General features: G+C 43.2%; 1 protein-coding gene across 1 annotated transcript; it reads left to right on the top strand.

Annotated features, from left to right (window-relative positions):
* The first annotated feature begins 1,075 nt into the window (after positions 1–1,075).
* On the top strand, positions 1,076–26,530 carry LOC116976787 (EEF1A lysine methyltransferase 3-like). Its single transcript, XM_033026692.1, has 4 exons — positions 1,076–1,467; positions 12,739–13,033; positions 16,879–16,990; positions 25,722–26,530. The coding sequence occupies exons 1-4, from the start codon at positions 1,463–1,465 to the stop codon at positions 26,132–26,134; spliced, it is 825 nt and encodes a 274-aa protein (XP_032882583.1). The 5' UTR covers positions 1,076–1,462; the 3' UTR covers positions 26,135–26,530.

Here is a 26,530-nt window from a genome sequence, read left to right as displayed (position 1 = left end):
CCTTTTTAGCAATGGATCTCTTTCCCGAAGAGACCTCCTCTGCTTCAGTATATCTTAGGTGATGGAAGACTTTTTGTTGCCTTCTTTCACAGTGGAAAATGTTGATTCTGCTGTGGGGGGACGTTCATGTTAAACTCTATAGTGTGTTGTGTATTTTTTCTTTTTTTTCTTTTATATGGATGTATGGTAATCTAATTTCTTCTCTGTAAAGCACTTTGGCTTCAACGTGATTTGATTTAAAAGTGCTATATAAATAAAAATTACTTACTTATTTACTTACCTACATTTGGATTGGACCTTGTCTTCTCCAGAACTTATATTATTGGGAGGTTATATTACAGTTGTACAAAGCATTGGTGGGCCACATTTAGAGTACTGTGTTCAGTTTTGGTCACAGTATAGGAAAGATATTGTTAAGCTAGAAAAGGGTGCAGATTTAGGAGGATGTTGCCAGGACTCGAGGGCCAGAGCTATTGGGAGAGGTTGAGCAGGTTGGGACTTGGCTCTTTGGAGCACAGGAGGATAAAGGGCGATTTTATAGAGGCGTTTAAGACCATGAGTGGAATAGATAGTGTAATTGTGCATTCCCCTACCCAGAGTAGGGGAATCAAGAAATTGTGACATATGTTTAAGGCGGGGGTTTAATAGGAACCTGTAGGGCAACCTTTTTACACAAAGGTGGTAGGGATATGGAATGAGCTTCTAGAGGAGGTAGTTGAAGCAGGTACTATTGCAACGTTTAAGAAACATTTCGACAGGTACATGGATAGGATAGGTTTAGAAGAATATGGGCCAAATGCAGGCAGGTGGGACTTGTGTCGATGGGATAGGTTGGTTGGAGTGGGCAAGTTGAGCCGAAGGGCCTGTTTCCACGGTGTTTGACTCGGTGACTATGATTCTAATTCTACGCTGAGAATCAGAGAAAGAAAGAATCGCATTTAACTTTCACTCGTGTGTTAATTTAACTGCATGTGGAGTGCCATCTTAATCCATTCACGCGTTGATTCATTAATCCAAATACTCCTGACTCCGCCCCTGGCAGAACTTCAAATTTCTTTACTCAACTTCATATGTCCTAGTTTCACTCCGCGACATTTACAACGATCGGGCGAAAGCATTGGTGTTAACTTGCTGCCAAACTTACTTGAATGCATTCAACCACTTTGAACTAAACATATTAATGACCAAACGAAAATAGCACAGGCTGGAATTCAACTCGGACGCATTAACAGTTGCACTAAAAATAGCGGAGGACTTAAAGCCCTTCACCTGCAGCGGGCTGTGAGGAGTTGCGAACTGCAGGAGTTCGGCGGGACTTGGGACAGACACGGCCACAGCCTTGTATCATTTGTGTGTGGAGTCGTTGGAAAGTGGTCATTTCTTCCTCTCGATTAACAGAAAGCAGCATCGTTTGAGTTGACCCTGGTTCAGACTTCACCTGCTTAATATCGCCAGTTACAACATGAGGTAAAGGGGTCAGAGATACGCAGCGGGCGCTACCCCCTGCTCGGCGCTGTGTCATTGCCGGGTCATTGGCAGCTGTTCTATCTCAGCCTTGGCATGTGTGAGATTCTTTGGCGAGTTATTGTTTTAGCGACTTTAAAATGTGCTAGAATGAATGAAGGGGGAGGGAGGGGGGGGTCAGAGGTGACCTTTGGGTTAGAGGGAGAGGCTCCTTGTCTGATTTTTAAAAACCCAGAACCGCGTCGACCCAATGTGTACAGAGAGTGGTGAATCTGTGGAATTCTCTGCCACAGAAGGTAGTTGAGGCCAGTTCATTTGCTATATTTAAGAGGGAGTTAGATGTGGCCCTTGTGGCGAAAGGGATCAGGGGGTATGGAGAGAAGGCAGGGATGGCGGTGCAGGCTCGAAGGGCCGAATGGCCTATTCCTGCACCTATTTTCTATATTTCTATGTTTCTATGTACAGTCGACAACTAACACAAATGATTTACACTTGGTCTTAGTAACAGCGATGCATCAGGCACGACTGACAGCTCTATTTCTCTGTCCCGAATGTCTTGGAGACAAGATTGATGGAACTTTTGAAAACAAATAATGAGATGTATCTGTGTATCCTGTACTGTAAAGTGACTAATTGTGTCCACGAAAAGGTCTTTGCACATTATTTCTGCGCAAAAGAGTGATTCCTCTCGTGATGAGAATAAAGGTGGACAAACCCCTCCACGGCGGAAACTCCTGTGTGTTACCAGCGGTTAAGTGGGACGTTACAAAGAAATGTAGGATGCTGGATTAAACCGAAGGTAGACACACAAACCAGCATCTCATCTTTATTTTGTTTTGCATATCTTTCATTCATTTGTTCAATATCTCTCTCTATCGCCGTCTATATCTCTCGTTTCCCTTTCCCCTGAATCTCAGTCTGAAGAAGGGTCTCGACCCGAAACGTCACTTATTCCTTTTCTCCAGAGATGCTGCCTGACCCGCTGAGTTACTCCAACTTTTTGCGTCTTTCTTCGTGTTACAAAGAAACCTATAAGCCAATGTAACCAGGTTAGGGATGTAGGCGAGTTATCTTTTACTGGAGAGAACATGTAACACAGATCTCAATTTGAGGGGAAAGTATAGATTTGAAATGCGTCTCTGGAATTACCGGAATTTTGATGAATCTGTGCGGTGGAAAATGTTTTCCCATCGGAGCAGATAAAATATTTGTATTCGTCAAGCATGGTCCAGGTGACATGCAGAAGATGATGTTGAACATCTCCCACTTCTCTGCTTTATCACGATAAGTGAGTCAAAGCGGGCAAGGGGAGTCAGCTCCAGGCCGATATGGATTAGGTAAAATGTCTCTTCCCCCTCCCCATGACCCCAATCCACCACCTAATCCCATTACCTCGACCCACCATTCATTATCTTATCCCATTATCCCACCCACCATCTTCTCCCATCAACCTTTACCCTATCCCATAACCATGTCCCACCACCCATTATCCCATCCCATTAACTGTCTCACCATCTGTTACCCCATCCAAACTTACATAGTTCCTTGAAAGTGTGTCCCAGGTAGATAGGGTGGTCAAGAAGGCTTTCAGCACATTGGTCTTCATCACTCAGAGTATTGAGTATAGAAGTTGGGAGGGCATGTTGCAGTTGTACAGGATATTGGTGAGGCCACATTTGGAGTTTTGGTCAACCTGTTATAGGAAAGATACTGTTAAGCTGTTAAAAATGCAGATAATTTATATGTGATGTGTATTACTGTAATTTACTGTACTTCTAATTTTAAAAAATGAAAAAAAAAAAAAAAAATGCAGAGAAGATTTACAAGAATGCTGTCTGGACTCGAGGACCTAAGCTGCAGGGAGAGGTTGAGCAGTCTAGGACTTTATTCCTTGGAGCATAGGAGGATGAGGGGTGATCGTACAGAGGTGTGTAATATTGTGAGAGGTTTAGATATGGTAAATTAATAGCCTTTTACCCAGTGTATGGGGAATCAAGAACCAGAGGACATAGGTGAGGGGGGAAATGATTTAGTAGGAATCTGAAGGACAACTTTTTTAACGCAAAGGATTGTAGGAATACGGAATGGACTGTCAGATGAGATATTTGAAGCAGATAATATCACAATATTTGGGACAAATACATGAATAGGTTAGATTTAAAGGGATATGGGACAAATGCAGGCAGGTGGGACTGGTCAAGTGGGCAAATTGGGCCGAAGTGCCCAGTTCCACACTGTATGACTCTAGGACTCTTACCTTGTCACACCTCCTATTACCCCAACCCACTACAGTGCCTCACAAACTGATACCCTATCCATCACCTTGTCTCACCACCTGTTGCTGCACCCCATTACCCTACTCCACTGCCTGTTACCCCATCCCATTACTTTGTTCCACCACCTGAAACCCTGTTCCCCCATCTCCTACCCAATCCCATTCATTTCTCCAATTCATTAAAGTTCCTTGGCAGCAGAGAGGAGTCGTGTAAGGGTTTACTAGTAAGAAGCCATGATCAAATTCTCCTGATATGCTTGTTTCCTATGGCCTCTATTCCGAGAATGTTCCTTTGTCTGCATTAATAACTGTAAACAAATAGTTTCATGCACACAGCGGCCTGCTCTACTAAAGAGCACTCAAGGAGAGGAATGTATGCAGACACATGTCCATGTAAAGTGTGGATTGCGTGCAGATATGAATAGTACTCCTTTCATCTCCATACATGCTGGAAATTAACCTGGCACAGAACCAATGTCCTTCCTTTGATTACCAGCTATAAACTTTATAGGATTGTATATATTCAATTTATTATATAAAAAATCTGCAATAAAATTGGAACCAACCTATCAAAAAGCCCATGATCATGGCAACAATTAGAGCAAATATTATTTCTTACACTTCTGGGCAGGAGTTGCAGTTTGTGATGATTTTCATAAAGTATTTGGCTGATCTGAACATTAAATTTGTGTCAGCTTGGCTAACGTTTCTTTTCCAGACCAATTTTTATGCTAGAAGGCAATTCCAGTGTTCATGTTTTGCTTTGCACAAAATATTAAAACAAGTAGTGGAATTAAAGCAGGTCTAGGCCCGTTTGCTCTGCTCTATTTTTTTTAATCATTACTCCAGGATTGTTGATCTCCACTGTTGACAGCAGAGTTTTTTGTGTTTTCTTCCATGAAAAGAGGAACAATAAATGTTGAATTCCTCAGTGGTTTCCTGAATATAATTTTTCCAATCTGTCTGCAAGCGACTAAAATTAATTTTGATTTTATTTCTGTTTTATAAATCTGTAGAAACTTTTTATAATCAAATTTTTGTATTTATTACTGGATTACTCGCGTAGTCAACTTTTGTTTCATTTTTTTTTTGGTCCTGCTTTGCTGAACACAATATTCCAATTCCTCAACCTTCTGTTCTCTCTGGTGATTGATAAGACTTTTGACATAATGTTATTCTCAGTTAGCCATGGCTAACCACTGCCATATGTTTATGCCTTAAATGGATGAACATATGTTATAAATTATGCATTAATTCTTTCAATATTGGCAATTATTTGTTAAATTAAAATTGTTAACTTAAACCTTCTTAAATACTGAATAATCAATATTTAAAGAATTAAGCCATAATTTCCACATTGTCAAAACATGACTCCTTTAAAGTTTGCTTTGTTGAATTTAAGGCTCTGGTATTGGATTGAAATAAATGCCATTCAGTCTTTATACAAAATACTACGATCACTCTTCCTGTAAGGCTCTTTATCAACTAAATTATTAATTAATCTTTTCTCAGCATAATGGATCCAAAATAACATGTTTCCTTGTTTAAATTGCTTCGATGCACTGATCTGGAGAACCACATCTTTTACGCTCCTTTCTCCTCCATATTATTACTGATGATATGCCTTGCCAAGTGTGCATACAGATTCAATATTCCTCGATTATTGTAACATGCACATCCCATCTCCCAATTTTTATACAATGACATGCATTGCTGGTGATCTATTGATCGTTACTACAGCAATTCAAGAAATGCTTGATTTTCTGATCCAAGATCCTTCCTCTATCCTGTCATTGCCACATTGTTTATTATCAGGGCAGCCTCTCCTCACTTTCTTTTTTCCCCTATCTTCTAAAAATATAAATCGGGACTATTTAATTCCTAGCTCTGGTCAACTATGTCTCTGCTGACACAAGAAACTGCAGACGCCAGTTTACAAAAAAGACACAGTGCTGGAGAAATTCAACGGGTCAGTCTGAAGGGAGCCCTGACCCATAATGTCATATATCCATGTCTTCCACTCCTTCTTTAGGTATGTGAAGAGGAAAAAATTAGTTAAGACCAAAGTTGGACCCTTGAAGACTGAAAAAGGTGAATTTATTATGGGGAACAAGGAAATGGCAGATGAGTTGAACAGGTACTTTAGATCCGTCTTCACTTAGGAGGACACAAACAATCTTCCTGATCTACTAGTGGCCAGAGGATCTGGGGTGACAGAGGAACTGAAGGAAATCCACATTAGGCAGGAAATGGTGTTGGGTAGACTGATGGGACTGAAAGCTGATAAATCCCCAGGGCCTGATGGTCTGCATCCCAGGGTACTTAAGGAAGTGGCTCTAGAAATAATGGATGCATTGGTGATAATTTTCAAATGTTCTATAGATTCAGGATCAGTTCCTGTGGATTGGAGAGTAGCTAATGTTATCCCACTTTTTAAGAAAGGCGGGAGAGAGAAAACAGGGAATTATCAACCAGTTAGCCTGACATCGGTGGTAGGGAAGATGCTGGAGTCAATTATAAAAGATGAAATAGCGGCACATTTGGATAGCAGTAACAGGATCGGTCCGAGTCAGCTTGGATTTATGAAGGGGAAATCATGCTTGACTAATCTTCTGGAATTTTTTGAGGATGTAATTCGGAAAATGGATAAGGGACAGCCAGTGGATGTTGTGTACCTGGACTTTCAGAAAGCATTTGATAAGGTCCCACGATTAGTGGGCAAAATTAGGGCACATGGTATTGGGGGTAGAGTGCTGACATGGATAGAGAATTGATTGGCAGACAGGAAACAAAGAGTAGGGATTAACGGGTCCCTTTCAGAATGCCAGGCAGTGACTAGTGGTGTACCGCAAGGCTCGGTGCAGGGACCGATATATATCAATGATTTGGATGAAGGGATTCAAAGTAACATTAGCAAATTTGCAGATGACACAAAGCTGGGTGGCAGTGCGAACTGTGAGGAGGATGCTATGAGAATGCAGGGTGACTTGGACAGGTGACGGGCAGATGCATGGCAGATGCAGTTTAATGTGGATAAATGTGAGGTTATCCACTTTGGTTGCAAAAACAGGAAGGCAGAATACTATCTAAATGGTGTCAAGTTGGGAAAAGGGTAAATACAACGAGATCTGGGGGTTCTTGTTCATCAGTCAATGAAAGTAAGCATGCAGATACAGCAGGCAGTGAAGAAAGCGAATGGCATGTTGGCCTTTATAACAAGAGGAGTTGAGTATAGGAGCAAAGAGGTCCTTCTACAGTTGTATAGGGCCCAAGTGAGACCACACCTGGAGTATTGTGTGCAGTTTTGGTCCCTTAATTTAAGGAAGGACATTCTTGCTATTGAGGGAGTGCAGCGTAGGTTTATAAGGTTAATTCCCGGGATGGTGAGACAATCATATGCTGAGATGATGGAGCAGCTGGGCTTGTACACTCTGAAGTTTAGAAGGATGAGAGGAGATCTCATTGAAACATATAAGATTATTAAGGGTTTGGACACGCTAGAGGCAGGAAACATGTTCCCGATGTTGGGTGAGTCCAGAACCAGGGGCCACAGTTTAAGAATAAGGGGTAAGCCATTTAGAACGGTGACGAGGAAACACTTTTTCTCACAGAGAGTTGTGAATGTAGAATTCTCTGCCTCAGAGGGCGGTGGAGGCCGGTTCTCTGGATACTTTCAAGAGAGAGCTAGATAGGGCTCTTAAAGATAGCGGAATCAGGGGATATGGGGAGAAGGCAGGAACGGGGTATTGATTGTGGATGATCAGCCATGATTACAGTGAATGGCGGTGCTGGCTCAAAGGGCCAAATGGCCTACTCCTGCACCTATTGTCTATTTCTATTGTCCCTCCACTACAATTAGTCTGAAGAAAGTGTTTTAACCAAATTGTCTGCCCATGTCTTCCAGAGATGCTTCCTGACCTGATGAGTTTCTTCAGCACTTTGTGTCTAACCATGTTTCTGCAAAGGCTTGTCATGTCCATTTCAGTTTGTGCCAACAATTTATCTTTTTATGAAAGCCTATTTTTTCTCCTAAGCTGAATGTAATTTGAGCTTAAAGAAAGCTTGCAGCAATATACAGTGTATTCAGAAAGTATTCAGACCCCTTCACGTTTTCCACATTTTGTTACGTTACAGCCTTATTCTAAAATAGATTAAAGTCATTTTTTTTATCATCAATCCACACACAATACCCCATGATTAAAAAGCAAAAACAGGTGTTTAGAAATGTTTGCAAAGTAATTAAAAATAAATAACTGAAATATCACATTTGCATAAATATTCAGACCCTTTACCCAGTACTTTGTTGAGGCACCTTTGGCAGCGATTACAGCCTCAAGTCTTCTTGGGTATGACGCTACAAGCTTGTCACACCTGTATTTGGTTAATTTCTCCCATTCTTCTCTGCAGATCCTCTCAAGCTCTGTCAGGTTGGATGGGGAGCGTCGATGCACAGCTATTTTCAGGTCCCTCCAGAGATGTTCGATCAGGTTCAAGTCCAGGCTCTGGTTGGGCCACTCAAATACATTCACAGACTTGTCACAAAGCCACTCCTGCGTTGTCTTGGCTGTGTGCTTACGGTCGTTGTCCTGTTGGAAGGTGAACCTCCGCCCAAGCCTGAGGTCCAGAACGCTCTGGAGCAGGTTTTCATCAAGGATCTCTCTGTACTTTGCTCCTTTCATCTTTCCCTTGATCCTGACTAGTCTCCCAGTTCCTGCCACTGAAAAACATCCCCACAGCATGATGCTGCCACCACCATGCTTCACCGTAGGTATGGTATTGGCCAGGTGATGAGCGGTGCCTGGTTTCCTCCAGACTTGACGCTTGGCATTCAGGCCAAAGAGTTCAATCTTGGTTTCATCAGACCAGAGAATCTTGTTTAGGTGCCTTTTGGCAAATCCCAAGCAGGCTGTCATGTGCCTTTTACTGAGGAGTGGCTTCCATCTGGCTACTACTCTACTATAAAGGCCTGTTTGGTGGAGCGCTGCAGATATAGTTGTCCTTCTGGAAGGTTTTCCCATCTCCACAGAGGAACTCTGGGTTTTGGTCACCTCCCTGACCAAGGCCCTTCTCCCCCAATTGCTCAGTTTGGCCGGGCGGCCAGCTCTATGAAGAGTCCTGGTGGTTCCAAAGTTCTTCCATTTAAGAATGATGGAGGCCACTGTGCTCTACAGGACCTGCAATGCTGCAGAAATTGTTTTATACCCTCCCCCAGATCTGTGTCTCGACACAATCCTGTCTAGGAGGTCTATGGACAATTCCTTTGTCTTCATGGCTTGGTTTTTGCTCTGACATGCACTGTCAACAGTGGGACCTTATATAGACAGGTGTGTGCCTTTCCAAATCATGTACAATCAATATAATTTTCCACTGGTGGACTCCAATTAAGTTGTAGAAACATCTCAAGGATAATCAATGGAAACAGGATGCACCGAAGCTCAATTTTGTGTGTCATAGCAAAGGGTCTGAATACTTATGTAAATGTGATATTTCAGTTATTTCTTGTTAATTACTTTGCAAACATTGCTAAACACCTGTTTTTGCTTTTTTATTATGGGGTATTGTATGTAGATTGATGATTTAAAAAAAATGAATTTAATCAATTTTAGAATAAGGCTGTAACATAACAAAATGTGGAAAAAGTGAAGGGGTCTGAATACTTTCTGAATGCACTGTATGTCTTGGTCCACCAAAGGCTTGTTGCTAGATGGGACATAGATACAACCAGCTGTTCATGAAGCCCAAGGCATCCAGCACCATGGAAGAGACCATTGTGTTGCTAGTTTACCTGTTTAAAAAGTTGAGATCGTTGAGGAAGTTATCTTTGGAGGGAGGGTTGTGGGGCAATGGTAGTGGGGTATGGAGAAGATATTTGGGGAAAGAGCTGGCCAACTGACAGCATTGTTCAGGGACTTAACAATACAGGGGTTGGCGAATGATTGAGCAGGGAGTTGAAATGATAACGTTGGGTAGTAAATAGGGGTAAGGCCAAATAAATTGGGGCAGATTAAGTGGTGGATGTTGGTGGGGTGGGTAGACGCCTGTGGAGGGTGGGGGTTGATGTCAGTGGGTGGTGTAGAGGTTGGCAGAAGGAATGGGGGACATGATGATATGTAGGATGTGGAAAAATATGGTGGGCATGCATGGGGTTGTGGTGTTGAGGGAACTGGGGAGTTAATGAAGGATCTGGAGGAAGATGGACACCTCAGACTCTCCAGCAGCATTAGGTAAGGGTTAGTCCCTTAATGCTGAAGCAATCCTCAAGCCGCCAGGTAAAGCCTGTGGTGGTGAACTTGCAGCATTGGGATGCAGGGTAGAATATTTTGCAAGTGAAATCCAGCAAATGTTCTATACTATTTGATGGTATAGATGTCCATCGACCGGTATACTGCCGCCTGTCATGCGCCAACAATGGATTTGGGCAGAGTCTTCTTCTATGACACTATCAATAGAAAACTTTCTGAAGCCATACTAACCTGTAGAATTTTGATGAAGCTTTAAGGATGACCTTGCAACATTTCTGGTTTGTGGGTGGAAGAAAAAGTAAATTAATAAATGACCTACATTCAGAGGAATTTTCATGACCAAACAAGCTTGTGAGGGAAATGAATGATGAGATTGGCTGGGAAAGTGGATCCGAAGAAGAGGTTTGCCCTGGTTTACAGAATGATCTTGCGGGATCACAGGTCACTATCGCCTGCTTTTTATCCCTTTTTTAAAACTCTTAAGAATCTGTATTTTTTCGCTCCATAGACCGAAATGTTTCCTATTTCCTTCGCTCCATAAACCGAAACGTTGCCTATTTCCTTCCCTCCATAGATGCTGCTGCACCCGCTGAGTTTCTCCAGCATTTTTGTCTACCTTGTATTTTTTTCTGTCTCTATTCCACATGAAAAAGGTAACAATAGTTTATCTCGCAATGTTAAAAGAAAACCAACCAGTACCTAGCTTTTGATCATTAGTCAGAAGGCCTTGAATTGTGAGAATAGGGGATCAAGTGGCAACTTGACCCAAGACTGTGTAAGTCTCTCTTTCTTTTTGTCAAGAGCGGTGAAATAAGTGAAACGATGTAGTTACCTCAATGAGGAATCCATTAAGGCCAGTGATGGAGAGACCCACCAGTGTTTGATTCTTCCATGCCTCAAGTTCTTCATTAGCTGTCTAAAGTGAAGACTTTGATGCAGCTGACACCACCATGGGTACACTGCTCCATAATTTTCATGCTTTAGCTGTGTTTCAAATTGTCTTTAGCACACCCCTCCTACTTCCCCAAATAAGCTTTGCATTCAATAGTGGTCATGGAACGATAACTGAATCACCATGGAGGGTGGTTGTCAAAGATTTCCTGTTGAATTGAGTTTTGTGATTAAATGATGGTCTTTCACCTCTGGGACCGTGAGCTAATTGCTAGACAGGGCAAAAGCATAAAGGATATTATCATCTCATGTAATGTATTAGAGGCGGCTGAATCCAATTGATAAGGGACATAAGATAGGCGTTCAAAGCTTGATAGTGTTAGACGTCTCTTTATGATGGAGTGGTAAATGAGAACAGTGGTTGGGTATGTATATTGCATGCTTTCAAGTTGCAATTGAGATATGCAATAGAATGTAGTGCAGAAAGCGTTACTCTGATCCAGTCGTATTATTGTACAATTCAAACGAGTTCATAAATTCATATGATAGGAACAGAATTAGGCCATTTGGCCCATCAAGTCTCCTATGCCATTCAATCATGGTTGATGTATCTTACCCTCTCAACCCCATTCTCCTCCCTTCTCGCCATAACCCCTGACAACAGTCCTAATCAAGAATCAGAGTATTCATGTCCATAATCTTCCAATAACATGATTGGCTCTCTTGCTAATTCTAAAATGGGATCAAAAGAGCTCATAGATATTTTTACATAGACAAATAATGAAACTCAAATAATGTGCAATATTGGCCAGAGATAGAACAGATGACCCCATTGCTGGTCCCTAACACCCAATGAAACACCCATGTAATCCTTGCCCAGCTATTGATATTGTTCTGTTGGAAATGATCCTGATGTCATCAATTGGACAAACCTTTTGCCACCATTTGGGGAAGAGTCACATGATGGAAACACAAATAATGGGCCGTTGTAAAAGGTATCATGAGGAAACTATGTAATATACACCAGGGCCCGATATTCTCCTCGTGAAGGAATTGCTATCTTCATTCCCTTCATTTTGAATATACTTAAGGAACTGATGGATTTATATAACTGACCAAAAGAGGATATCTTTATTAGATTATTATTATCTGTATTTATGCACTTGGGTGGTCTCCTGGCTGAGCAATATGTTAAATTAGTTTTGCATTGCGGAGGGAATTTTTCTAACTTCCAATCCGCATCTGCAAGGATGTCAGCATCTTCCGTGGGGAAAACCTCAGCATTATTTGTTACTGTTGATTTCCCCTCTCCTTGCTACCATCAGGCAGGAGGATACAGAAACCTAATGTCCTGTGCCACCAGGTTCAGGAACAACTACCCTTGTACAGCTATCATGTTCTTGAACCAACCTGCACGACACTAATCCTACCTCGACAACGGAACATCGACTATGACCATCTCTTGCACTACCATGAACAATTTCTAATTGTGTTTTACACTAATCTCTTATTTTTTTTTTCAATCTCTTGCAGGATTTACATGTAACTTAGTTTTTTGTGTGTTTTCTGAGTCTTGTGCCTCAAATGTTACTGTAAGGAAAAATTTATTCTACGTGAACTTCACCATAATTGTGCATATCGTAATTAATTTTCCAGAGCATGTTTCAGTATTGGCTACAACATTTTGGCTTCTCCAAATATTCACATCTCTGTGGTGTAGATGGGAGGGGATAGAAGAGGGCATGGACAATGTACATGAATATGGGACATTGTTTATAGACTAGGTCATATTTTTCTACCAATGATTTTTCTATGCAAATATTTCATTACAGGTGAGAGTTCTTAAAATCTTTCTTTTTCATTCAGACAGGCTCGGATAGGTGGAATTCCAAATGATCAAGACCAGGAAAAGACATCTGGTCAGGATCTACCTGGCGATCAGAAAGGAAAGACTAAAACTCAGGGAAGTTTCAAGGAAATCTTGGGGAAGGTGACAAGAAACCAGCATCAAGGCGAATTTGCCAGCCCTTGCATCACGATTGACTGGCTACTTCTGAAACCCCTCCGAAGTGAAAAACAGTTCAATTTCTGCGGACATTCTATACTCATCACTCAACACCATGGCAGCAATTTGGGGTTCTCTGCTTCTATCTGGGAAGCCGTAAGTCAGCTGATGGGTTGGACAAGAAAAAGTGATTCTGTCATGTTTATGATGTTAATAAGAAACCTTGCTTAGTATTTGAACACGATGCCTATGTTCCAATATTATGAAGGACTTTGTTATCCTTAAGGCAAAACATTGGGGTCTGGAGCCACTCCAATCAAATTATATTGGAGCCAAGACCATATGAATATCCTGCTTTCTATTATCGTTTTATATACAGGTTACTGTAGTAAATGAAGTTCACTACACCCAACCAACTCCTGGTACCACAGGAAATCTAGTAGTCAATTTGGCCACTTGGATATGATCCACCATTTTATGAGATTGTGGCTTCTTTCTCCAATTATTTAACACCATAAACTAACAATCACCTCCATCTTGAAAATGTTCAGTTGCGCCAATAGCAATTGCCTTTTAGGTGAAGGTTTCAGAGTACTTTCTTTGTGGAAAAAGAATGCTTTCTGAAATAATTCTTAATTGAATTGACCTGAGGAATAAATTCTTTCCTAATTGCATACTTCTGTGCCTGTCATCAGTTGAACAAGACTCCTCATTGATTTCCCTTTCGTGAGCCACAACATGTTTGGGAGAAGCGTACCATTTCTGCCGTAAATAAGTAAGGACCAAAAATAGAACCCCTGATCTTCTTTTCATGACCTTGGAAGCAGTTCATCTCTTCAACCCTTATCAGTTAATTGTCACTATCCCAAAAATGCCCACACTTAATACTCCAATATACGACCTGATAATCCAGTCTCAATTTCTCCCCTGTGGTCTTTGGGCAATTGCTTCCCTGCTCCAATCTGTCAGTACATCATCTATCTATTATTATTATTATTATTATTATTATAATAATAATTATTATTATTATATAACTAAAACGCTCATCTTGTTATCTGCAGGTTTGCATTGTTTCTCTATTTTCGCAAAAACGGTATAGGATAGTGCTACGATCTTTGGACCACCTTACTCACCATTGTCCTGTGCTGTAAATGAAATAAGTTTTGTTCCAATCGATAGTATATTTAAAAAGTTATTAAGGTTTAAAAAAAGGTAACTTAAAACAGCGTCTCCACCCGCGCATGCGCAGTTGAAGGAGAGTTCCCGTGCGCATCTTTACTGGCGACACAAAGAGCACCCGACGGTCCTCAGCCGCGCCTGCGCAGTTGGGGCCTTTCCAGAATTCAGATTACCATGTTTTTTTCACAACGGCGACACAGGTAAGATTTTGAAAACAACATATAATTGATGCTCCGGGCTCGCGGGGATCCACCGCCTTGGAGTTGAGGCTGGGGCTGCATCTGTGGGCGGCGGCGTCAGGCTCTGGCAGGCTCCGTACTCCGGGGGCGAAGAGAGGCCACATCGAGGATCCGGGCCTGGGCACTGAGGCTGGCTCTCCTCTGGGCCTGCGGGGATCCTCCACCTTGGCTCTGAGGCTGGGGCTGCATCTGCGGGCAGCGGTGGCCGGCTCCGGGGGCAGGGAGATGCCATGCCAACAATCTGGGGCATGGGTGCTGAAGCTCGCTCTGAGGCCGATGGTTGTGCTGCTGCTCTTGGCCTGCGCGGCAGGCTCCGGGGGTGTGGAGAGGCCACGCCAATCCGAGGCCTGGGCGCTGAGCCTGGCTCTGAGGGCAGCGGTGGCGCTGCTGCTCCGGGCGCACAAGGAGGGAAAGCATCGGCACCCTTGAGATCCTGGGGAGGTGAGGAGGGACAGTGAGGTGATTGAGGGAGGGGGACCTGGGGAAGGTGAGGAGGGAGAGTGGGACAAGGAGGGGAATAGAGGGCGAGGAGGGGGGAGTGGGGAGGTAGGGAGTGGGGAATAGAATGAGAGGAGGGCAGTGGGGGAGGTGAGGAGGCATAGTGGGGGGGGGGGGTAGGGGGAGGTGAGGAGTGGGGGATAGAGGGATAGGAGGGAGGTAGGGAGGGGAGAAGAGTTATGGAGGGAGGAAGGGAGTTACTGAGGGTAGGGGAAAGGGAAGGTAGGGAGAGTTGAGGGAGGGATTGGGGAGGGGAGGAGGAGAGGGGAAAGAAGAGGGAGAGTGAAGAGGAGGGGGAGGGGGGGGGGGTGCTGGGGATGAGGGGAAATGAGCCGCGCCTGTGCAGTTTGGGGCTATGCGTGAGTGGTGGAATATTGTGTTGGGGGCACAGGTTGCGCTGGGAGAACGGGTAAGTGGTGGAATATTGCGTTGGGGAATGGGTTGCGTTGGAGATCCAGGCCTCCCATGTGACAGGGACCTAACGGGTCCCATTTGGTCTAGTTTAACACTAATATTGCCTTAACCAAAGTTGGAGCCACAGTTGTTGTGGCTTTGACCCTGCCCATGAGATACTATGCTTCCTTATTTTTCTGGATTAATCTTATGGATCATACTATCTTGTTCCACACCCTCCAGATGCTTGTTCTAACTTGTCCTATTCTTGCTCTCCACTGCACACATGTAAACTAAATTAATGGATGAAACTCAGCTAAGTTCCTTACTGGGTATGTATTCAGACTTACCAGCTTTCATATCCCTGGCGGGGATCCAGCTTGTCAGGGCATATTCTCGAATGTTCTGCCTCATTTGCGCACCGATCCTCGAGGTTAATGAACTCTTTCAAATACATCCTCAGCGTCAGTGATAAATTAAAGAAAAACAGCTATTGCCTGCTGTAATCAAACCTTCTTTTTCCACTTGCTCTGTCCATGCAGTACTGCTCCCTGGCATGATAAAACCAATTCATAATATTAGCAACCCTGTTTATCTCAAGTAATGCTGCCCTGCATTTTGCAGAAAGTTGCAATGCTTCCTGTTAACCTCCAAATGTTCTCCACAAACCTATAGTGACTCCTTTTTACAACACACGCTGCTGGTAGGTAATCACTCAGTTGGTTCCTTGGGGTCAGGAACCTACGATGTAGTTGTTTGACTATTTCGCCGCCAATAATATAAAAAAAATTTCCATGCATTGAAGAATTCTTGGACAGAAAACCAGGAAGGAATTTCTAATTAAATGTTTAAGCATTCCAACTAAAGATTTGTACTTTCACATGACTAAAGTGGAAGGCTGAAATAATGCACTTTGTGTAATGAGAATTAGTTTTAAAAACAATTATTTTGAAATATTAATGCAAAAAAATTGTGCACAAATGTTTAGGTTGTAATAGTTTGCTATTACAGGTTTAATCAGGTTTAAGTCTGCCTATAAAATCACTACCAGACCATCCATTTCAGCAAAATAATTAGTAAAATCCCCAAATTCACATCCTTTCAAGTGATTTTAGTGTGCCTGTGGAAGTGAGGGTTACAAACAGTGCCACCTGTGAAAGTAGAGTGGATTAATGAAAGCAATTTAAGAGGATTTGAAAGCCATATCGGCTCTCAAATCCCTAAGTAGCTGACAGTGTTGGGGAGTAAGGATGGTTTGGCCGTCATCAACTGCCGAGAAATCTGACCCCATATAATTTTTCAATATTGGCTGCCGTCAACTCCAGCAGCTCACAACGACCTTATTTAAACTACTGGTCCTTGTGTTTAAGTCACGTAACCACAGCACCCCCTCTCTATCATCTCCAGTCCTGATGTTGTGACGCTGGTCTCTTGTACATCGGACCCTCCCTCCCTTCACCCCATCACTGCCGAAGGTGCCTTCAGTCGAAGTGGGCCTATGTGGCTCTAAATCCACTGGGAAATGCGTGAGTTTGACAAGGTAAGAACAGCTCCCATTCCAGGCATTTTTCGTCTCTGCAGGAGATGGCTCTAGCAATGCCCTCTTCCTTGCCTTCTCTATTTGTCTCTTGGATTGCTTTGTACCACCTTTTGCAATGATTCTGTTCCAACCATGTCTGACCTGTTTCCTAGGCTCTGGTTCTTTGCCAGTACTTTGAAAGGGAGAAGATCGATTTTTTGGGGAAAAAGGTGATCGAACTGGGATCTGGCACTGGACTCGTGGGGATTCTTGCTGCCCTCCTGGGTGAGCTGAAGGGTGACAATGAACCTGTCGTATTAATATGAAAAGTGATACAGCCAATTGACATAGTATGTCTATGCCAGTTATTATTGTGATTTGGAAGGCATTCATTCTGCTAAATATAGGCATTTTCCTTTTCCCAATGAAAGGCTTTCCACACTCAAGTATTGTAACATCGTTTCTTCCATGCTGTGGTGGAAATATTTGAAATTTAGCATAAATTCACTCTAAATATAGACACGTTTTCATGTCATTGCCAATGTCAAGGTTATTTTCAGCAACACAGTGTCACTTTAAATCCTGTAAGGAAATGTAACCTGTGCGGCATATCTAATGCAAGAACACATTAGAATATCATCACATGCAAGTCAAATATCTGAAGAAGGGTTTCGGCCCGAAACGTCGCCTATTTCCTTCGCTCCATAGATGCTGCTGCACCCGCTGAGTTTCTCCAGCAATTTTGTATACCTTCCATGCAGTAATTAATGGTGTCTCCACAACAGGTCAAGTGACGGGTTCAATCCTGATTTCTCATGTTTTGTATGGAGTTTGCATGTTCTCCCAAGACAGTTCATGTTCATAGGTTCTAGGAGCAGAATGCTCTTGCTGCTTAAGTCCATAATGTCTTGGTTTGGCTTCTGTGAGTGTGCAAACATGTTATCTGTATATTACTGCTCGACTATTGTCATCAGTCTGAAGAAAGGTCTTGACCCGAACCGACACCCATTCCTTCTCTCCAGAGATGTTGCCTGTCCCGCTGAGTTGCTCCAGCATTTTGTGTCTACCTTTGATTTAAACCAGCATCTGCAGTTCTTTCCTACACATTTTGTCTGCTCAACTATTGAGGTTGGGAGTGATGTTGGTTCTGAAGTGTAGTAACCACAGGTGGAACACTTTCTCATTAGTTCCAAAGATTAGCTCACTGCCCAAGGAACGTTGGGGTTGAAATGCAATATTCTGAGGACAATTATTGAGAATAGTTTGGGGGCAAGGACATGGTTGATATCAGTTTCTTGGCCCACACACACACCACAGACACAAGGACCCTTACAAGGGGTTGTGCAAATTTGAAAACATTATTGTTTTTGGATCATCTTTGAATTCCAATTTTCAATTAAGCGTGTATCAATGACACCAGCAGTAATGCTACACTTGCAGCCTATTTAAAAAAATGTCTGACAAGAGCAGCTGGGGATATAATATCAGCACTTAAATAAATTGTTTTCCATATTCTGAGAATCCAACACCAAGCTTGTTGAATTTGATTACAAGATTCAGAACGGACTGGTGTTAAATTCCTAAATCCAGGCATGGTGTTAATATCTGAATTATTATCACCATGTGCAAGACCAGATAGGACCTGAATTGTAGAGAGTACATTTGACCAGGTATCGTCAAGCAAATCTCAAGAGATTCCAGGGCTGTTTATACCGCTCTGATTGGGGTTAGTTTCAATTTGAACAAGGTATTATTAGATGCACCGAGGCTGGGCCTTCTCGTAGATTCGTTGGCCTTTGTGGCATTATCACCTGCTGAAATAAAATCCCTCAGTGATCTACTGGACAAACTACACAGCAGTTACTGGATGCTGCCAAGACAAGATTATTTACGTTAGATTTATTAGGTATGCACACGGTAGCAGATAAGCAAAGTGGTAATAAAGCATGATAGGAGAAGTTTAGAGTGATATGGGCCAAACGCGGTCAGGTGGCACGAGTGTAGATGGGACATGTTGGTCCATGTGGGCAAGTTGGGCCAAAGGGTCAGTTTCTAGCAGTACGACTCTCTGACTCCATGACTAATCATTTGAGTTTGATCATCATTTTATAATCAAAATATACAGAGTCACAGAGTCGTCTCCTCAACTTCCCCTTCTTACCAAATTCCGCCACACACCTACACACTCGGGGAAATTTACGGCTGGCAATTTACCTAATACACTCTTTGGCCGGGGGTGGAAACCTACATGGAAAGTGTACTCTTGGAATGCATCTGAGAACAGGATCAAACCTGTGTCTCTGGAGCTGTGAGGCAGCCACTGTATGCACCATTGGATACCACCAGTGTGCTGCCCCATTTGTCCACAGACGGGTGAGAAGAAAATAATTGACAATTATGCCGTTGTGTCTTTTGCACTCTTTAGCAATGGTTAATTTATTTTCTAACACTCCAGCCCTGTAACCTTTTGTTTCCCGTTTCTAGACAAAATATTCCAAAGTTATATCGATGTTCATTAATTGTGTGTTGAATCAAAAATCTGTGTTGTAAACTATATGCTCGCCCCATGCAAATTAGATTTTATTTGAAGTAATCTTATTCAACTCGTCTTTCACAAACACTAAAGTGTGGCCAATTTCTAGAAGATGGACACAAAAAACTGGAGTAACTCAGCGGGTCAGAGAGCATCTCTGGAGAAAAGGAAAAGGTGATGTTTCTGATCGAGACCCTTTTTCAGACTGAAAGATAGGGGAAAGGGAAACGAGAGATATATTCGGTGATGTACAGAACAAATGTAAGATGAATTTCTATGCGGACAGTCGATTATAGGCACATTTCAGCCTGTCCGCAGGTCGTAGGAATACCAGTTTGCCTTACATCGGTAGTGGGGAAGTTGCTGGAGTCGATTGTTAAAGATGTTATAGCAGCGCATTTGGAACGTAGTGACAGGATTGGTCAAAGTCAGCATGGATTTATGAAGGGGGAATCATGTTTGACTAATCTGGAATTTTTTGAGGATGTAACAAGTAGAATTGATAAGGGAGAGCCAGTGGATGTGGTGTATCTGGACTTTCAAAAAGCCTTTGACAAGGTGCCACACAAGAGATTAGTGTGCAAAATTATAGCACATGGTATTGGGCGTATGGTATTGACATGGATAGAGAACTGGTTGGCAGACAGGAAGCAAAGAATAGGAATTAACAGGTCCTTTTCAGAATGGCAGGCAGTGACTAGTGAGGTACCACAAGGCTCGGTGCTGGGACACCAGTTATTTACAATATATATTAACGATTTAGACGAGGGAATTAAATGACACAAAACTGGGTGGCAGTGTGAGCTGCGATGAGGATGCTATGAGGCTGCCGGGTGACCTGGATAGGTTGGGTGAGTGGGCAGATACATGGCAGATGCAGTATAATAGTAAGATTAAACGAGAATTTACCAGTTTGAAGTTTGATCGTTATTTTATGAGGAGTAACGTTGAGGGATTACGTGAAGAACCCCGCCAGGACGCATGCGTGTCATTCTTCAAAACAGCGGTGTGAAATGACAGATAACGGTAATGACTAAACATAGTAAGATTAGAGAAGAGATACCAGTTGAGTATATGATCTAAGGTGGGAGCGGAGGGCACGTAATCCCTCAACGTTACTCCTCATAAAATAATGATCAAACTTCAAACTGGTAAGTTCTCGTTTAATCTTACTATTTTACTTCGGAGTCACGTGAGTGACTACGTGAAGATTTTAAAGCTCTGTGATTTCATGCCGTGGAAACGAGTCCATGCATCACATCTGCCTTGATTATGGGGAGAATAGTGTTAACATCATTAGACATCAATACGATATTGAAAACCCAACGATAAATATATTAACACCAAATTATAGCCCCTATTTATGGGGTAAATTATATTACAGAACTTAAAATTGTTTCTGCAAATGTTCCAGGTTTAATGACAGGTTTGTTATAAAATCATTGGAAAGTTTTCTCCGTTGACCATCCTGCTGTCTTGAGGATTTGGTCCATAGGAACATCCAACTTTATAGCTGCTGATGTAGCGGCAGCCCTGGTGGAGTGAAATTTAAAATGTCTACTCCAGCCTTATTAGGACCTGTTTTAGCCATCTAGAGATGGTCTGGACTGTCTGTTTTGAGTGTCTGTTTGTAGCTGATTAAAGGTGACATTTCTTTCCCTCTGATGATCTTAGTATACTCCATATATAATAGTAAGTGTGTTACAATACAGAGACGATCGTCTGTCAGGTATGCCCTGAATTCTGTTTTTAGGCCTGCTGACCCCTGTCTGTTCTGTTTGACTAATTCATTGATGTGAAAAGTTAAATTTCCAGATGAAATAGTCATGTTGTCCAGCCTTAGGTTCTATAGTGACTGGACCCTTTGTGCCGTGACCAAGGTCATCAGCATGACTGTTTCATAGTCAGTTTCTGTAGGGACAGAGCTGTAGCTGGAGACCAGTTTCTTAACATGGTCAGTACAATGCTCACATCCTATATTTGGGAGTACCTGGTTCTTGGGGGATTAACATTAAAATATCCCTCATGAGTTTGGTTACCAGGGTGTGTCCCAACAGAATGCCGCTCTGTTCCTTGCCACAGGTATGTTGACAGAGCACTTCTGGCGCAGTTGATGGCACTATGACTGAGCCTCTCATCGTAATGGAGGCTTGCCAGGAATTCCAGAACAGACGGGATGTTCATAGATCTGTGGGTGATCTTTCCTTTGTTACTGGATGAACCAGTAAATTAGGTCTATGATGGATGGTGATGCATGGTTCTAATACCATGTCTAGTATCACCGGGAACCATGGTTGAGTAGGCCAATCGGGTACTATCAAAATACCAGACGCAGAGTCTTGCTGTATTTTCCTTAATACCCGACTGATGAGGCAGAAAGGAGGGAATGCATAAATAAACAATTTCCCCCAATGCAGCGAAAATGCATCTGTTGTCGCTGCCCCAGGTCTGGTTCCCATGAAACATGATTTGATAACTGGTGATTGAGCCTGGATGCGAAAAAATCGATATCTGGTGTTCCATACCATGCTGTAATTTCAGCAAATACATTTTTATCCAACATCCATTGAGTGTTTTCATTGAATTTGCGTGACCTGGTGTCTGCCACTAAATTTAGTTTACCTGGTAAGTAGGTAGCTGATATCCAAATATCTCTCTGGATACACCATTGCCAAAGTGTGTTGACCAGATTGTCACATGATGTCGATTTGTTTCCACCCATATGGTTGATATATGCTACCACGGTGGTGTTGTCAATTTGTAGTCTAACATGCTGGTGATTTAACTCAGAACAATATGACTTAAGGCCATGGAATGCACTTAACATTTCCAGGTAGTTTATGCCCAGTGTTTGTAATAATGATGCCTCCTGTGCATTCCATCTCCCTCCACAGCTGGAGATGGAATTGGTAGCACCCCAACCAAGTGCACTGGCATCAGTTTGTAGTACCATAGACGGGTTGCTGATAATTATTGGATGGGAACAATACCTGATGTTATGTTCCCACCATTGTAGTTCCATTATGGCCTCTGTTGGTAGCTTCATTGGTCTGTCAAAATGGCCACCATTAATTTTGAGTGCTCTTATTTTTGCGCTCTGTAAATTTCGATAGTGTAAAGGTCCGAATTGTGTGGCTGGAAATGCAGCCACTATCTTCCCAATTATTCTAGCTACCAGTCTAATGGATGGTTTGGTGATGTCGATGATTTCGCTACAAGCCTCTATTAAGGCTGTAACCTTTTCTTTCGGCAAAGTCACTGACATGAGAACTGAGTTAATGGTGAACCCCACAGAATCCATTTTTGTTGAAGGCGTTAATTTAGACTTAACTGGATGGATGAGAAACCCCAGTTTTTCAAACAATTGTGTTGTGGCTGTTACCGCTTGTTTAGCCAATTCCAAAGTTTTGCCAACAATAAGTATGTCATCTAGATATGCCATTACCATGTGTTTTTGTTTCCGCAGTAACGCTAGGGCTGGTTTCAACATTTTTGTGAACAGCCTGGGGCTGATGTTAGACCATTAGGTAGTGCCCTGTATTGCCAGTGCTGACCCATCCAGTTGAATTTTAAATAACATCTGTGGTCACCTCTTGTGGGTACTGTATAGTAAGCATCTTTTAAATCGATGCTTGCCATGTAGTAGCCTTCGGAAATCAATTGCTTAGCAGTAACAAAGGTTTCCATCTTGAAATGAATATATTGTACAAAGGTATTCAAAGTAGTCAAATCGATGATGATGCGGAAACCACCATCTTTCTTGTTTTTTATAAAGATGTTGGACACGAATTCCTGTGATTCGTGTTGGGTTTTCTCAATTACTCCTTTTTTATATAGCCGCAGTAATTTAGCATGTGCTTTAGATTTTTCTATGCCTGTGAGCACGAACATTCGGTTCAGTACATGCTGAACTGGAGGGTATGTTTTTGTATAAATTCTATGGTATAACCCTGGATACTGCTTAGAATATAAGTGTCGGTAGTTAACTTATTCCATGCATCCAAATAATATCGTAATCTCCCACCAACTTCCATGCTCCCTTTAATTCTTAAGGAAACAGACCCACCTACCTCCATGGTTACCAGTGGTAGGTGTGTTACTTCTTCGGCATCCTCCGTGGACGTTGAGGCGCCGTTGTCTGGGTCTGTAGTTGGGTTGGTGTTGAGGGCTTGCGCATTTTCCAGGAAGGTCGGTCTGGCCCATGGCCTAAAAAAGACCGATGTTGGGTGTTCCTGGTTTTTGCGCTTTCTCCAGTTTGTCTTGGCCGACTGGTGGGTGCGTAGGGGTGATGTTTTTGGCCGCAGTAGTGCAAATTTGCGTTCTAAAGCCGGTTGGATAGCACTTTTCCTAATATTGTTTAACTCGTATTGTGAGTTGCAGAGTAAAACCAGTGCATCTTGGTGGTCTTGGGTCATGTTTTGCTCATTCAATGTGCGGGCAAAAGCCGTAATTCCTGCTGTTAGGACTTTTAGGACTTTCTGTATTTTTAAGTCCCTGGTTCTAATTGATGCCCCGACATGTTTCCAGATGCACTGGTTGACACTGGGAACATTTAGCGACTTGCAGTTCCCTGGTGGTAAGTGTCGTGCTGTGGTGTCCGATAATGCCTGTCCCTGTAGTTGGTTAAAAGACATGTAGTCAATGCTTGCTAATATTTTCGGCTCCAGGTTTAGGCCAGTTTGGTCGGGTTGGATAAACTGGGACACCATATCCAACATGCTTTCTTTCACCCCAGGCATACTAGGGGTATGTTGATCACTCCCCTCTTCAGGGTCAGCCCAGAATTGACCCTCCGTGCTCCCCTCTGATGAGGGAGAAACACTGTGCAGCTTCACAAGAGGTACTGCTGTGGGGCTTACTAACTGCCCACTGTGGCTAGCCTCCATCTCCCGGAGCCTGCCACTTTGGAGTATTTCCTCCAGCAGCCGCTCCAACTGGCTCTTATGCTCTCGGGCATAGGCCACTCGCGGCTGCTGCTGATCCTGCAGCCGCTCCAACCGGCTCCGATGCTCCGGGGCACTGGCCGCTCGCGGCTGTTCCTGATCCTGCAGCCGCTCCAACCGTCTCCAATGCTCACGGGCACTGGCCGTCGCGGCTGCTCTTGTTCCCCGCTCCCAGCCGCTCCAACCGGCTCCAATGCGCACGGGCACTGGCCGCTCGCGGCTGCTCCTGAAGCTACTCCAACCGGCCCCAATGCTCACGGGCACTGGCCGCCCGCGGCTATTCAGAGTCGGACTCATCGGAGTCAACGACTCTGTTAGTTTTTTGCTTCGCTCTACCGCCCGGCCGTGGCCGGTGCGGGAGCGTAGTCGGGCACAGCTGTTCCCATTTCGGGAGATTGGCATGCCGTTGGCTGCTGCTGCCGGCTGCCCGCAACTCCGCGGTTCTCCCCCACCAGCTTTTTCGCAGCCTTCGTGGATCTGGTCCATGTCTCCACCTGTAAGGTAAGTGGAAGGAACGCAGAGTCTCCTTACCTGCTGTTCCCGGCTTTCAAATTCTGCCGCTAAGGGAACGTCGTTCCCCCTGCTGTGACTCTTTGCAATGTGTGTAGCGATATGACACGCATGCGTCCTGGCGGGGTTCTTCACGTAGTCACTCACGTGACTCCGAAGTAAAATGTGGATAAATGTGAGGCTATCCACTCTGGTGGCAAGAACAGGAAGGCAGATTATTATCTGAATGGTGTCAGATTAGGAAAAGGGGAGGTACAATGAGGCCTGGTTATGCTTGTACATCACTCACTGAAAGTAAGCATGCAGGTACCCCAGGCAGTGAAGAAAGCTAATGAAATGTTGGCCTTCATTGCGAGAGAATTTGAGTTGAGGAGCAAGGAGGTCCTACTGCAATTGTACAAGGCTCTGGTGAGACTGCACTTGGAGTAAGGTGTACAATTTTGGTCTCCTAATTTGAGGAAGGACATTATTGCTATTGAGGGAGTTCACCAGGTTAATTCCCGGGATGGCGGGACTGACAGGATTAAAGGGGCCTTTTATTCGCTGGATGTTAGAAGGATGAGCGGATATCTTACGGAATCATAAAATTCTTGGACAGGCTAAATGCAGGAAAAATGTTCCCGATGTTTGGAGGAATCCCGAACCAGGTGTCACCGTTTAAGAATAAGGGGTAGGCATTTAGGACTGAGATGAGGGGGGGGGGGGGGGGGGGGATCACCCAGAGAGTTGTGAATCTGTGGAGGCAGTGGAGGCAGATTCACTGGATGTTTTCAAGAGAGTTAGATTTAGCTCTTAGGGCTAAAGGAAACAGGGGATATGTGAAAAAAGCAGGAACGGGGTATTGATTTTAGATGATCAGCTATGATCATATTGAATGGCGGTGCTGGCTCGAAGGGCCGAATGTTCTACTCCTGCACCTATTTTTCTATGTTTCTACGTTTCTATGTTTCACTATTAAACACCGCTAATTTATTCTGAAAAGGATTATTCCGTTTGGACTCTGTTAAATTATCTTTTTGTTTCTTGCCAGGTGGGGATGTTACATTGACAGACCGAGAGAACGTGTTGAGTCAAATACAATACAATGTCTCCATTAATATCCCTTCTGACTCTAAACATCGGTCAAAAGTCTGTCCGCTATCCTGGGGCAAGGATCACGTACACTTCCCCATGGATTACGACTTTATTCTGGGCTCGGATATTGTATATACCTCCCTCACCTACCCCTTGCTACTGAAGACTTTGCACCACTTATCCAAGGGGTCGACTATCATCTACCTCTCGTCCAAGTTACGGAAAGGAAATCACTCCGTCAGTTTCCACGAGGAGCTATTGCCCCAGTATTACAACTGCCAACGGGTTCACTTAGTCGAGAGCAAAGCAATCAACGTGTACAAGATTAGCTCCATTAAACCAGCGGCCAGCGACGATGTGACCGCGTAGATCTGAGGAACTTCCAGAGAGGACGTTCGAGGCATTGCCATTTGAATTTTAATAAGTTAGGTTGTAGGAGATGGGTTTTGTTTTTGCTATCTATGTTGATACAGATCAAGGCAGCAACTTTGTTCTTGTGGAAAGTTCTTGTTATTCATTTGAAGTTATATTTGAAAGCAAAATAATATTGTGCTGCCTTTGTAATTAAAAAAAAAATGGTCTGCACTCCACAGAAGCCAGTGTTCAATCTACAGCTAAAAGCAACAAACTGCAAATCTGGAAACTACTCTCAGGAAACAAAAAGCTTGTGTGAAGCCGGAGTGCTGTTAAAATGTTACTGAAACAGTGTGTGAGCAGTTTAAGTTGATGCTTCGACACGGTCAGCTATGAACCTGACTGATAACA

Source organism: Amblyraja radiata, chromosome 9 (assembly GCF_010909765.2).
Source record: "Amblyraja radiata isolate CabotCenter1 chromosome 9, sAmbRad1.1.pri, whole genome shotgun sequence".
Classification (NCBI taxonomy): domain Eukaryota; kingdom Metazoa; phylum Chordata; class Chondrichthyes; order Rajiformes; family Rajidae; genus Amblyraja; species Amblyraja radiata.
Note: the sequence above shows the minus strand (reverse complement) of the source record. Positions and strands in the feature narration are given on the sequence as shown.